Source organism: Tetrao urogallus (genome assembly GCF_951394365.1).
Source record: "Tetrao urogallus genome assembly, chromosome: 18".
NCBI lineage: Eukaryota > Metazoa > Chordata > Aves > Galliformes > Phasianidae > Tetrao > Tetrao urogallus.
In genome coordinates this window covers 945394-958964 of record NC_136831.1, presented here as the reverse complement: position 1 = coordinate 958964, position 13571 = coordinate 945394, and the positions used below count along the sequence as shown (strand labels likewise).

The 13571-nt window shown below is 52.2% G+C and overlaps 3 protein-coding genes across 3 annotated transcripts in view; 1 reads left to right on the top strand and 2 right to left on the bottom strand.

Annotated features, from left to right (window-relative positions):
- Positions 1-2377: 2377 nt before the first annotated feature.
- Positions 2378-4018, bottom strand: LOC306953339 (nucleoside diphosphate kinase; the record flags this gene model as incomplete). The annotated part of the gene is made up of 4 exons (XM_079544233.1): positions 2378-2601; positions 2989-3101; positions 3411-3512; positions 3890-4018. 4 exons carry the CDS (start codon positions 4016-4018, stop codon positions 2484-2486), a joined length of 462 nt encoding a protein of 153 aa, XP_079400359.1. The 3' UTR covers positions 2378-2483.
- A 1834-nt stretch (positions 4019-5852) lies between these two features.
- LOC306953340 (nucleoside diphosphate kinase-like) lies at positions 5853-7801 on the bottom strand (the record flags this gene model as incomplete). Its single annotated transcript, XM_079544234.1, has 4 exons — positions 7661-7801; positions 7069-7170; positions 6270-6382; positions 5853-5970 (listed from the first exon to the last, which is right to left on the bottom strand). Exons 1-4 carry the CDS (start codon positions 7787-7789, stop codon positions 5853-5855), a joined length of 462 nt encoding a protein of 153 aa, XP_079400360.1. The 5' UTR covers positions 7790-7801.
- A 3984-nt stretch (positions 7802-11785) lies between these two features.
- SPAG9 (sperm associated antigen 9) overlaps positions 11786-13571 on the top strand; it is a gene marked incomplete at both ends in the record, with an annotated part of 55378 nt that continues 53592 nt past the window's right edge. The window contains one exon of the mRNA XM_079544120.1: positions 11786-12091. Coding sequence (XP_079400246.1) covers positions 11786-12091 — 306 coding nt within the window. The remainder of the gene's footprint in view (positions 12092-13571) is intronic.

Genomic DNA, 13571 nt, shown 5'->3' with positions numbered 1-13571 from the left:
TACTGGAATTTAAAAGAAACAAGCTGTCCTGTATAGCATAGGAATGTCTGGAATTTTCCCTTACCAGTAAAAATGTCCATAATGACCCCTTTTTAACAACAGCTTTGTACACGGACAGCACCTGGTTACTGGATTATAGGTATCTGTAACTTCAGGTGGTGACTCTTCGGCTCTCTGCAATAGCCATAGCAAAGGGACTTTCTCTTGTTTGGTAGGCTTCACATCCGTCCTCTCGGAGCCTGACCCTCATGGGGCATTTCTTATGATCACCCTGAGTTGGAGGAGTAGGTTTAGAGACCATTGTTAATGACGTTTTGAACCTTAATTTTATTATTTTTCCTATGCTCTTCATTTATGCTGCCATAAAATCCAGTTCTGCAAACATTGATTTGATTTGGTAAGTACATCGCTGTTGATTTTATTCATGTTTTTTGATGTGACAACTTCCAAATCGCCACTGGCAGCTGGAATGAGTTGGGCACATCCTTGCTTTCTTCTCTCATCAGCTGCTTTTCAGTACAGTAGAAAAACATGCATTAATTTGTTTCTTGATGTGAAATTTGGGCTATGATGGCAAGGGATGTTGCCAAGCCAGGAAACCTTGGGCTCCCATGCATTGCCCAGGTCAGAGCCTGGCTTCCCAGGCATGGCCGACCTGTGAGCTTAGACTGCTGAGAGGCAAAGATGGCACTTTGAACGCATCTCCTGTGCTGGAGAAACGTAGGAATCGGGTTGGAAGTCTGTCGGTCTTTAAAGCGTTCTTTAAAAACAGGTTTCTTTGATCAAACACTACGTGTGAGCTGCCCTGCGTTCTGGTGTGCACGGGACTCTGTCGGAGTTGTGTTGAGGCAGGAGTGACGTTTGTGTCCGTACTCAGAAGATACCGGCGTTGTTAATTGTCAGCTGTGCTGGAATCTGTCCTAAGCAAAGCCGTCAGGGATTCGGGTCGTTGCCTCGGGAGGTTTCTGGACACCTGAGCAAATCCACGAGGTGTTCAGAGGATGTCTCTTCGGCTGTGGGTTGCAGGTCCCTGCTGGAACCCATGGCGTAGGCTTTGCTGTGCATGGAAGCATCAGCAGCAGAATGCTTCTGCTGTCCTTGGCTTTGCTCTGAGCAGCCTGCTGGGCGGAAGGCAGAGCAGTGTCCGATGCGGAGCTTTCGCTGGGGTCAGGCTGGCAGCATTTGGCAAAGCAGGACGCCGTGCCGTGCAGCTCCCCTCTGTTGCTGGGACCCTCCTGGTGGTCTTTGAGTTCTGTCATTTGAACACAGCTCAAACCCTTTCCTTGCTGCACCTGAGGAAGCGAAGGCGGTTATCAACTCTTTGTTCTACGGATACTAACACGGGTTTCAGTGTTTGTTTGTTATTCTTGTTGTTTTATGTGATGTGAATACCCTCTCCTGTCAATATTTGTACAATGGTGCTAATATATTTGGTAACAATCCTTTATTGGGAAGGGATTTTTAAAAACTGTGATTTAAACTGAATTTTTCTTCCTTTTAATTTTCATATTTAAAGCCACAGCCATTTATACACATGGGCGTCAGCTCCGGCCCTGGGGAAACGTTGGGGCGGGAATGGAGATGAAACAAATGGGGTTTTTACATCATTTCTGTATGTATTTGATATATAAATCAATATCTGTACAAATTTATCTTTTATTTTCTTGGTAACTTGTGTGGTCAGTGAGAGAGTATTTAAGACTTTCTCATGCAATGTACATAAGTGGAAAAAATGCTTTTGGAGAAATTAAATGTTACTTTCATTTTTATGAGACCGCAGATTTTCAGCATGGATGTGAAAAGCATTAAAATTATAACTTTGTGTACAAGATGAAAATAATTCACTAAATTTGCCTTTTTTACACAAAATAAAAACATTACAAGTCAGTTCTTGAATGTCGTTTCCTTGAAGAGCTGCTCGTTGGCACAGAGCTGTGCTGCAGCTCCTTCCTTCCCTCACAGTGCAGACCCAGGAGCTTCTTACAGCCCGGAGGTGCTGTGAGCGCTCAGCTGAGCAGCCTGCAAGCAGGGGGTAGGGAAGGCGTTTGTGTGAGCCATGCAGTGTCAGGTGGAGGCTTTATGCAGTGCAGGTTTTACTCCTGGCCTTAGGTTTCACAGCTGCTGTTAATAGCTGCACAGTGCGCTGGAAATTGCCATGGGGGAGCGTCGGGTTTTCCTTCCAGTGCAGTTCTGTGCCAGGAGATGCAGCGTCCCTTCCCTCCCCATTCACCCAGGTGGAGAAGCTTGTATTGAAACACAGCTCTTCCTTCTGCAAGGAAAACCGAGCGCTCCTCACACCGCACTGAGTTCAGCACAACAGGTCTGTTCTAGAATGAACACACCGTAAGCAGTTCATTTATATCATCCATTTATTTTTGATGGTTCTGAAAAGTCATCAAGATAACCGCTGTGCTAATTGCTCCCAGATCGTTAGCTGGAGTGAGATGAGAGTCAGAAGGCACAATTCATTGTGGAAACTGGCATCACTCATAGATCCAGTCATGTGCACACGATCTGTAGTCGATGAGCTCCGCTGGTTTGAACCAAAGGTTGATCTCCTTCTGGGCACTTTCTACAGAGTCGCTGCCATGGATGATGTTTCTGTGGACCAATGCAACGTTGTTTAATATAAAGAAAAAAACTCTACAAGTGGAAACGCCATACGGAAGAAGTGGGGATGAAGCACCTAAAGCTACAACCCTTATCCCGGGTACAGCAATTGCACAGCTCCCCTATAAGCTCTGCTCACTACACCCAGCAGGGTGGGGGCATGGGGCTATGCTACTGCAGCAGCCACTGCTTGATCTTACATGGAGCTCTGCCACGCAGCTGAATTTTAAGAAGTTTTGTACCCAGCCATTATCCTAAGTGGTTGTTATAGGCTGCAGCCTGCAAATAAAACCCCATCAGACCAGGTTAGCCACCAGCAGTTTGATTTCCCTACCCCTGTTAAGTGTGATCTCTATAGAGAAGCAGCTGAGCACCAACCTTCCCACTTGGATGCAGAAATCCCCACGGATGGTGCCGGGCTTCGAGTCCGCAGGGTTGGTTTCCCCCAGCATCACTCTGCCTGTTTTAACCACATTGAGCCCCTCCCACACCTACAGGGGAGAAAAGACAGCAAACCAACATCAGTCCACGCTTATGCAGAATTGCACACCTTGCACAGTGAGAGCTGGCCCAAGGTGAGGGCTTCACCACAAAACAGAAACCCCTTCAGGTGGGTTTCTGTGGGACAGTGACCCTCGCCTTCTCTCCTTTTTTTACCCCCAAACTTTAAGGGTTTTTTTTTGTGCAGAAAATAAGTTTTGGGGAATGTTAACACAGGGGAAGCATTTCAGCAGGAACTTTAAGCGCGCATCTTTCACAGATCTGAGGAAGCTTTCCCTCAGTACGCGCACGCTGCCTACCATGGCCACAACGGGGCCGGAGTTCATGTACTTCACCAGGCCGGGGTAGAAGGGCCGATCCTTCAGGTCGATGTAATGCTGCTTGAGAAGGTCCTCAGAGGCCTGCGGGAGGACAAAGGGAGTATGTGAGTAGGGCAGCCCCCACCCCATCCCACCAAGGGGTCACCGCTGTAAGATTTAGCACCCGCGGCTGTTTTCAGCGCCCCGTAACGCCACCGGCACTGCAGCAGCCGTTCTCCTCGCGAGGTGGCGGTGGGGCACAGCGGTTCCGGCTTGGCTCCTCTCCCCCCCCCCGCTGACCCCGCGGTGAAGTGCCGGGCAGGTGGAATGCCGATGGCCGCCCGGTTCGGCCGGGCCGCCGCTGCGCTACTCGACGTCGGGAGCGCGAAAGGCCGCCGGGACGGACTCGTGTCCCAGGGCCCGCGGGGGCGACGTAAAGAAAGCGCCGGGCACGGCCGGCAGTTCCGGCCTCGACTTACGTGCACGAACTTCATGGCCACCAGGCGGAAGCCCTTCTGCTCGAAGCGCTTGATGATTTCTCCCACCAGCCCCCGCTGCACGCCGTCGGGCTTGATGGCGATGAAGGTGCGCTCGCAGTTGGCAGCCATGGCGCTGCGGAACAAAAGCGCACAGCCTCAATCAGAGCCCCCCGGCTCAAGGTCGGCCCGCGGCCCCTCCGCCATTGCGCCGCACGGCCCACGTGGCGCCCGGCCCGCACTGCCCCGCACGGCCCCGCACGGCCCCGCCCCGCTCCCATCCCGTCCCCCCCCGGGCCGATGCCCGCACAGAACCGCCCGCCCCGCTCGGATCCCGTCCCGCCGCGCCGACCCGACCCAGAGCCGCGCACACCTCCCGCAGCTCCGCAGCCGCCGAAGAAAGAGGAGGAGGAGGAGGAGGAGGGGGGGGGGAGGCGGCCGTGCGCCGGAAGCCGCCCTGCGGGAGGGAGGGGCGGAGGGGCGGCTGCAATGCGGCCGTGCGCGGGGATTGGCGCTGCGGCTCCGCGGCTGGGGCTGCAGTCAGCGCTGCGCTCTGCGGTGAAGATGAGGGATGAAAAGCGGAGCTCGGGGATGGACAGCGCGGTAATAGCAGCGAATAGCAGCCGGGTGACAAAATGTTGGGTTTTTTCCCCCCATAGTGAGAAGCGAAGCGATGCAGGATATTTAGCTTCATCACGCACCTTGTGCAGCACCGCCTGTCGGCACGAGAGCCTGACGGCCTCACCTGCACTTTGGTACCTAATCTGTTCCCGCTCATTAGACTCATTAATTAATTAGCCCTAAGGCAGTGTGATGAAAATAACCCTTTATTTCACGTAAGAAAAGGCAAACATTTACTTTGGAGCATCTCCTCTGCGGGACTCAGCGCCTCCATGACCATAGAGAGATGATCTCAGTTCCATGGTGCTTCAGTATTTGAAATAATTGAGCGCTGCGGAGTGCACACAACTACTGACACACGAGTGCTGCTTTTAAGGAATGCTACAATAAACTCATTTGTGGATAAATGAGCTGATAAATGGCATCGACACCCATGCAGTCAGTGAATGCTTGCTGGCTGATGCTCTCCCCAGCAGGAGCAGCCGTCCCTACTGAAAGATGCTCAGCATTATTGTGGACGGATTTCTTTACACGATTAAATAAAAAACAATTCTGGAGTCGCTTCTGAAACACCTCATCCCAAAGCAGGCTGTACTGGACGTGCAGCCATCACAGGCAGAGCCATCACAGCTGTTAGCAGTTTGGGCAGCAAAGCAGATTCCATCCCATTTTTCCCCGTGTGCTTCCTGGCTGAAAGTGGATCACACTCATCCGTTCTCATATTAAATCTTCTTTTCACATAAAAAGGGGGTTTCAAAAAAGCCTGACCTATAATCCTTCCTTAAAACGCTACATAAATCCGGTGCATAAATAAAGAAAGCACGTCAATCTGGAGACAAGTTGTCATTTCACTGAGCTCTGCATGCAAGCACAGCACGTTTTGGAATGAGAAATAAAGAGGTTGCTTTTCCCGTAGCTGCTTTGGCTCTGAGCGTCCCCTTGCCTGGACGCCCCGTGCCCCCCCCCCTCCGCTCGCAGCGCCGCCCCGCGCAGCCCAGCAGCCCCGCGGCACCCCGCGCTGCCCCCCGCCCCGCCCCGCCCGCGCTCCTCTCTGCCTCCCTGCAGCTGCGAAGCATTTCGTGAAGCCGCCTTCTGTGTTATTAACGAGGAACGTTTTGCTTCTCTACCATTTAATTTCACCTCTACCACCCGCATGAACATCCGAGACGCTTTTTAAAGCACGTTCCTATCTACAGCTCGGTAGTTTTCTAACCAAAGCAACAGCAACCACCGATCAGCATTCACAGCGGAGCACGTGGCAGGTTTGTGAAGCAGGTTTGCAGGAGGTGGTGTGCAGGATGGAGCTAACTGGAGCACAGCCACGAGACCAAAGGCCGCCTCAGTTCTACTCGTAGATCCATTCGTGAGCGCAGCTCCTGTAGTCAACCAGTTCTTCAGGAGCGAACCACAGGTTGATCTCTGCCTCGGCGCTTTCTAGAGAATCGCTCCCATGGATGATGTTCCTAGGAAAAGATTGATACAAAAGCAATGTAATCTCCAACCTCAAAGCAAAGAACACTCCATCTTTAAGTGGTCTCCACTGCACACAGAAGCTGTACGTAACGGTAAGGCAGCAGCAGGCACAGGGCAGGCTGTGCCAGCTTTGCTCAGCGCTTTTGTCACTGTGAGCACTGCAGCCTTCTCTCCATCTCTGGACGCTGCCACAGTGCCGCAGGGCGGGCAGCCTGCAGCACAGCTCTGCCACGCCGTGACACCGCTGCGCTCCCTATCTTCAGGTGCTATCAATGCTGTGCAGATATACCTTGCAACTTGCACACAGAGGTCGCCACGAATAGTGCCGGGCTTGGAATCCATGGGATTAGTTTCCCCCAGCATCACTCTTCCAGTCTTAATCACATTAAGACCCTCCCACACCTTGGGGAAAAAAAATGCATTAAGATGATAAAATCTTATCTGTAGACGAAGTAGAGTTAATAATGTGTTCCAGAACAATGCAGTGCTGTCCATCACTGCACAAACCACCATAAGCAAGGCTTATTTTATCTCCAGTTTTTCTGAGATTCTCAGTACCCATCTGCAATGCTCATGGGAAGAGAATGACTTTGACTCTCAGGCTGTGAAGCACTCTTCCAGAAAAGCTTTCTGCTCACTGAGGATCTTGACATCCAGTTCAATTATTTCACAACTACATCATAAAGGAAAAAACTCCTAATAAAATTAGACTAAACAAGGTTTTCAAAGTTACTTTAACTTGAAAGTAATGTCTATTTCACCATCGGTTCTCTGCTTGATTAACACATGCTATTCCATAGTGGATTTTTCGTGCAGCTTTACTCTCTCACCTTTGGTTCTCAATTTCCCCTTGCCCTCTTCCTCAACACATTGTTTCAATTGTGAGAAAGACTATGGAAAAACATATATTTTTTTAAACTGACTTTGCAGTGCATCTTCCTATTATGCTTCCTAACCTCATTATTTAAATCTAAGTTTCTAAAATCTCTGTTAAAGGTAAGCTAGTATCCAGTAGGTAACGCAGGCCTCTTTGTGAGGCAGCTGAGTGCCATGTTTTCCTCGTCTAAACGTCATTGGTAAGGACTCACCATAGCTACGACAGGCCCGGAGTGCATGTAGTGCACCAGGCCGTCATAGAACGGGCGGTCCTTGAGGTCGATGTAGTGCTCCCTCAGAAGGTCCTCAGAGGCCTGCATTAAAAAACAAATAATCAAAAACCCCCACAACAACAGAAAGCTTTCTGTAAGAGTGTGCTGCAATCACGTAGGTTAGCTGCAAACGCACACTTCGAAATCAGCATTTCTACTAAGTTCCTAGAACTGTTAGTAACTGTGGGTTTCAATTGTTGGCCTTAGCTATATCTGAACTTCCGAAGGTCTCCATTGCCAATGCAGGTAGCTTATGTGACCTGGCATTTGTTGAATATATCCAGAGATATCAACTGAGAATAGGGTGCACCTACAAGAATGTTCTCCTCAGACTAAGGACATCAAGTTACTAAAATTAGCATGCTTAGCATGTCTAAAGCATTTAGCCAGAGCTGGCAACTGGAACTTCTCCAAAACACCCAAAGACTTATCAGAATTCCAGGTTTAACTCTTCTGAGCACTCCTCTTTATCATTGCTGCTCTGTTTTCAGGTTGATATTCCTATTAAGAACACAAGAGAAGGACAGCTCACATGTGTCAGCTTCATGGCCACCAGCTTGAAACCCTTCTGCTCGAAGCGCCGGATGATTTCTCCCACCAGCCCCCGCTGCACGCCGTCAGGCTTGATGGCAATGAAGGTGCGCTCTGAGATGGAAGCCATGGTCCTGGCCAGGGGCAGCCACGGTCACGGGGTCAGCAGCAAGCGCAGCCCCAGCCCCGGTCTGGTGTTATGCTGCAATCATTAGACCTGAAGTTCTTACCTGGCGAGCTGTGCACATCGGCAGCACCTGAAGGTCGATCTGCACGATGGGCACAATGCTACAGAAGTAACTAGGCAACAGTAAGTTTGCAAAATACAGAACCGTGCAATTAGCAAACGCGAAGAGCAGAAGAGCTGTAAATAAAACAAAAACAAAGGACCACGGAGGGACTGCTGGCTGCGATTCAGGGCAAAATATCAATCCATAAACATCATTTTCATCTGTCAATGGCTGCTCTCCAGTTTCGGATCACAGCTCGCTCAAGCACAGCACACACACGTGCACACACACCCGCACACAGGTAAACGCGCGAGCACAGCCAGACCCCGCCCAGCCCGGACAGGCCCCGCTCCTCGTCCCGCTCCGCGCCGCTCCGTCTCACCTGCTGGCAGCCCCGCACAGCTCTGGCGCTGCCGCGGCCGTCCAGCCCGGCTTAACCCCGGGCCGCCCCCTGGCCACCCAGCCCGCACGGTTGCCATGGCGACGGCGCGGCCTCCCGCCAGCAGGGGGCGCTCGGCGCGTCGGGTCTGCCCGCAGCCCGCTGCTCCCGCGGCTGAAAGCAGCGCGTGGAGCGGCGCGGATGCTCGGGCTGCGCTCCGCGGGCCTGCCTGAAAGCGAACGGTTTTTCCGCTTACGTTCTGTTGATATATAGACCTTTTTTTTTTTTAGACATTTCACACTGCTGTGACAGCTCCTAACGCTGTAGTCCTCACAAAGGCAGAGCAGTATTTAGAAACAGAAAAGATCCCCACGAACTGGCAAATACAGGCAAAGGCAGCAGCGGGCAGCCGCTTACAGCCCAGCTGCCGGGCGATAGACGCAGAGGGCTGCCATGGGGTCAGCAGTGCAGGCGGCAGCTTCAGCCCAGCGCTGCGTGTGGCCCCTGCCAAGCCTCGTACCCTCATTAAATAGGGGTCGTCTTCGGCACTTCTGAGCTAGTCCGTGGTGAGCAGCACACGTTGTTCATTATGTAGTGCATAAAACACCACAGAACTGTTATTCATGTACCGCTGCCCTGCCCCAGGCAGCCCAGCCAAGCAGAGAGGTGAGAGAAAGGAGACTTCCAAGTGTTCAGTCAACAGAGTTCGAATGAATGAGTGAAATAACCATCACTGAGCCCCAGCTGTTCACTCACCTCAAACCAGGGCTTTTAAATAAGCCGGAGGTAACAGCCTGTGAACGGCTCCAACCATCAGGAGGATCTGCACGCAGCTCCCAGCCCTGTTCTGTGCACAGCTCTGTGAAGATCTCGGCTGAAATCCTGCTTCCATACCACCCCAAATCTGGGAGTTCTCCCTCGCCTTACATTTTGTGCTGTGCCCTCTTGCTCCTCACTGCCAGCCTCCATTGACTGCCCTCCATTGAGCTTACTGCTATTGTCTGATTATTTCAGCCATAATCCTTCACCCGATTCTCGCTTGAACCCCGTGGTGCTTTAAGACAAAAAAGGACTATAGAATTAATTTCTTCCTCTGGATAAAGTCCCAGCTAAGTTCTTCTCGTCCCAAACTGATTTGTCTTCCCTGGTAAATCAAAATCAATTTACTTTCAAAGAAACTGTTATTTCTAGAGATGTGGAATATAATTTTATTATCCAAAACCAAATTTCTTTTTCAAGGAGTTCTTTCTCCATGAGTGTGAACTGCATTCTACTCATGCTGTCACTGCTTTCAGGTAACAAAAGCAACACCTCCGTGCTGTTTCATATGCTCCATTACTTTACTAAACTGATGGGGCCTTCCATGTTTCTTAACTTGCTGGCAAGCAACTAGTATACAATTCCAAGTCTTGCTCCATTTTTAATACATCCCCGAGTTTCCGATCTCACACTGATTGTGTGCATGATAAAACATGATCAGAAATAGTAAGACTGCCAACAAGATCCCTATGCCACCTGCATTTTGCCCCAGGTAGTTTTGCTTCATATTTTTAAAAGTTCGTATTTTTAAATACTTCGTTTATCTGCAGTAGAAAACTTCCAGGTGACCAGAAATAAAACAGGAGCACAAACAGCCCCTTCTCCCTGTGCTCCTCGTCTGACTGCAGTGGTAGCAGCCTGCCTGCTCTGGGATGGACTCACTCCAGCTACTTGAAAATAAAACCACATCTATCAACTTTGCTAATAGAAAGAGGATAAAAATAGTATATCCTTAGAGACCCCTTCCCTTAAAGGCTGTCAGCAGACACCTTGACCCACTTTTGCTCTCTGCCAAAAGGAGCTAATGTATTTGTGTAATTAGCCAAGTATGATGGCAATGCTGCTAAAACTATACAGACAGAAGAGTCTTTGCAGCAATTCCATTGGTACTGTTATCCTCACAATCATCTGTGGGTGTTTATAGCTGTCCACATCACGCAGAAGCAATGCTGAACAGTGCAGTGAGGTCTAGGTTGGAAGATCCCCACTATTGGATTGACCTTCCAACAAGTAGAGCCAAAGGGGCTACCTCTCAACTGCCTGCGTTCCTCCTGCAAAACTTATTCAGGATCACTTTAGGGAAGGAAAAAACAGCAAACATAAGGCAATAACACCCATTCCAAATTCTCAGCGTCTTCCTCAATACCAACAACTGGGGTAAACGTGAAACCACGCGTGATGTGGAAGGAGAGAGGTTTTCTCAGCCAGCTCCCCTGGGCAGGCAGTATCAGAGGGCTGCTGTCCATAGCAGCTGGCCTGCCAGCCAGCAGGGAGGAGCTGCTGTTCTCTCAGTGCACGACTGCTAAAGAGAAATGCGAAACGACATCAAAGAGGCAATTTCCAAAAATGTAAATGAAAATTTTCCGTGAAGAGATGTGAGCAGGGCAGCATACATCGCGTCTTTTCTCAGCTGCCCCGGCTGCGGCACGTTCAATACCAGTTTCACTTCCATGTGAAGTATCAGTGATGTCTGAGCACAGACATTGCGAGTCCATCGCGAATCACACGCGAATCCAACACAGGGACCGAAATCCGCGCCCATCCCCTGCATGCAGCGCCCTGTGCGCTCCGTGCGGTGCGGAGCTGCGCTGTGCCGGCCGGCCCAGGAAGGCGCACAGCGCGCCGCTCTGCTGAATGGCAGCGGGAATCACTGCGGCCACCACAGCGCAGCGCGGCGCTCCTCACCGCCGCACGTCCGGTGCCCTCCGTGACACGCAAGATATTTTCCTGAGGGAAAGCAGCCGTTTCCGCAGCGGTGGATTGTATTGTGAACACGGAGATCTCTAACGCTGTCACGTCGCTGCAGATGCTTTCCAGTTTACAACGAATGCCAGAAATAGCTGGCAGCATTCCCTTGAGAAAGCACGGAACTCACCACCCCAAATCCCACGAAATCCATCTCTATCAGCAAGCGCGACCTTGCTTTCCATTGAAGGTTCCTGCTAACAGTTTGGATTTCCGATATTAATTTATCAGAATACAAGGCCTTTTTTTTTTTTTTTTTTTCCTGTCAGGGATTCGAAAACAGCGAACTCAGCGTCGTTTCAGTGCCGCTAAGCCCTGAAAACTAGTTTTAGCCACGTCAGTCATCCCTAGGTGAATCACTCGATGCGTTTACGCCCCGCGCTGCGCTACGTGACGCCCTGACACTCACGGCCGCAACGCGGCCCCCTCACAACGAGCGCCAACCCGCACTGCGCCCAGCCCCGCCCCCGGCCGCCTTCCCGCCCAGCCCCGCCCACGCGATCACCCTCAGCCGCTCCCCGCTTCCCGCCCAGCCCCGCCCGCGTGACCTCACCGCCGGGCCCCGCCCCCGCCACGTGACGAGCGGCCCCGCCCGGCCCGGCGCGGCGGTGAGGTCAGTGCCGCGCGCCGCCGCCGCCGCTCTCCGCCCCCCGCCCGTCTCCGTCCCTCCCTCGGCCCGGCCGCAGCCGAGGCCCCGTCGCGCGCCGCCGCCGCCTGAGGCCGGGCGCTCGCCATGGAGCTGGCGGACGGCGTGGTGTACCAGGAGGACCCCGGCGGCCCCGGCCCCGCCATGATGTCGGAGCGGGTGTCGGGGCTGGCGGGCTCCATCTACCGCGAATTCGAGCGGCTCATCGGGCGCTACGACGAGGAGGTGGTGGCCGAGCTGATGCCGCTGGTGGTGGCCGTGCTGGAGAACCTGGACTCGGTGTGCGCCCACAGCCAGGAGACCAGCGTGGAGCTGGAGCTGCTGCGGGACGACAACGAGCAGCTCCTCACGCAGTACGAGCGGGAGAAGGCGCTGCGCAAACAGGCCGAGGAGGTGCGTGGGCCGGGGGGGCCGCGGGCGGCGGCTCCGCGCTTCCTCGGCGGGGCGGCGGCGCTCGACGCCCCTCCGGCGCCCCGCTATTGCCGCTACTGCCGGCTGCGGGGCCGGAGCCGCGGGGCGAGCCGGGGCGAGGCCACCGCGGTCGGGGCCGTGCGGCGCTACGGAGGGCTCCGCGCCGCCGTCCCCGCCGGTACCCGCGGCCTTGCGGCGTCGTTCCGAGCGCCGGGCCCGGCGGAGCGGCGCCGCGTTGTGGGCTGGCGGACGGGCGTTGGCTGCGCTGCCCGCCCGCGCGTCCCAGCCGTGTGTCCCAGCCGTGTCGGGGCGGCCCGTCGGCTCGGCTCGGCTCAGGGCGCGTTCCCGGAGCGGAGCGATGCGCTGCAAAACGCGTGGGAGAAGCTGCTGTCCTGACTGTGGCTCGTCAAAGTTGGCGCATCAAAGCCGCGGCTAGCAACAGGTGGTGCGGAGCGCTCGATATCGAGCTATGGCGTCAGATGTTGCCACAGAAGAAGGGTAAAAATACCTAAGTGTACCCCTACCATTGACTTGTGGTTTTCTGTTTTGTTTTGTTTTTTCCTCCTGGAGCATAAAGCAATACAACAGAAGGCAGCTGTGCAGGATGGCTGCTCTCAGCCCATTGTCCCTCATTGTAGGAAATTGGATTGACAGCATTACCTGTAATAGAACAAACCATCTTATGAGTCTATTTCCAGACTTCGTGTCCCGTGTTTGTCTCTGGGGTTGTTTACCTTCTAAATTTTCCAAAAATCAAAATAACAACTGACTGAAGATGAAGGCAACTGAATTTGCAAAGTGTCGTTTGCGCTGTACGAATGTGTGTATGTTATGGATGTGAGTGAAAAGTGTTGCCCTGTAAATGTGGTGTCAGGTGTTCCCAGCCTCCTGGACTGATAAACCGTTCCTTGTCCCTGTCCTACAGCAGCTTTAACTGCTTTGTGGACTTCGGTCTGGAGGTTGTTGCTGCAAATTCCTCATTCTGATACAGGCAATAGAAAAGGCTTCTTTTAAAACATTGTTCTTAAGAGGGTAAGAAGAAGGGAATGATGTATGTTTTCTGAACTAATTCACAGGAAAAATCAATCAAGCTTGAAATGCAGGCAGCACTCGCCAGATTGGAACAAGCAGGCCTTGGGCAGCAAAACAGAAACCACAATATTATGGTGAAATAGAATACAGTATTAATTGTTATTGTGGCTCCTCAGACACTCGCTGTGATCACTGTTTCTTTGTGTCATGATAAATGAACTTAAAGGGACCAGCGTTATGCTGTCTGAAAAACTACTTCTCCCAGGACAGCTCACTGATGCTTTCTAAAGTGCAGCTGGATCAAAGACCACATTTTCTGCTGTAAGCACAAAGGTCATCTTCTTGGGGTCGCTTATGCTGTGTATACATGACAGTGTTGTATAAAGCCTTGCATGCTCTTGGGAGATGTGCTGTCAGACTTGATTGTTGT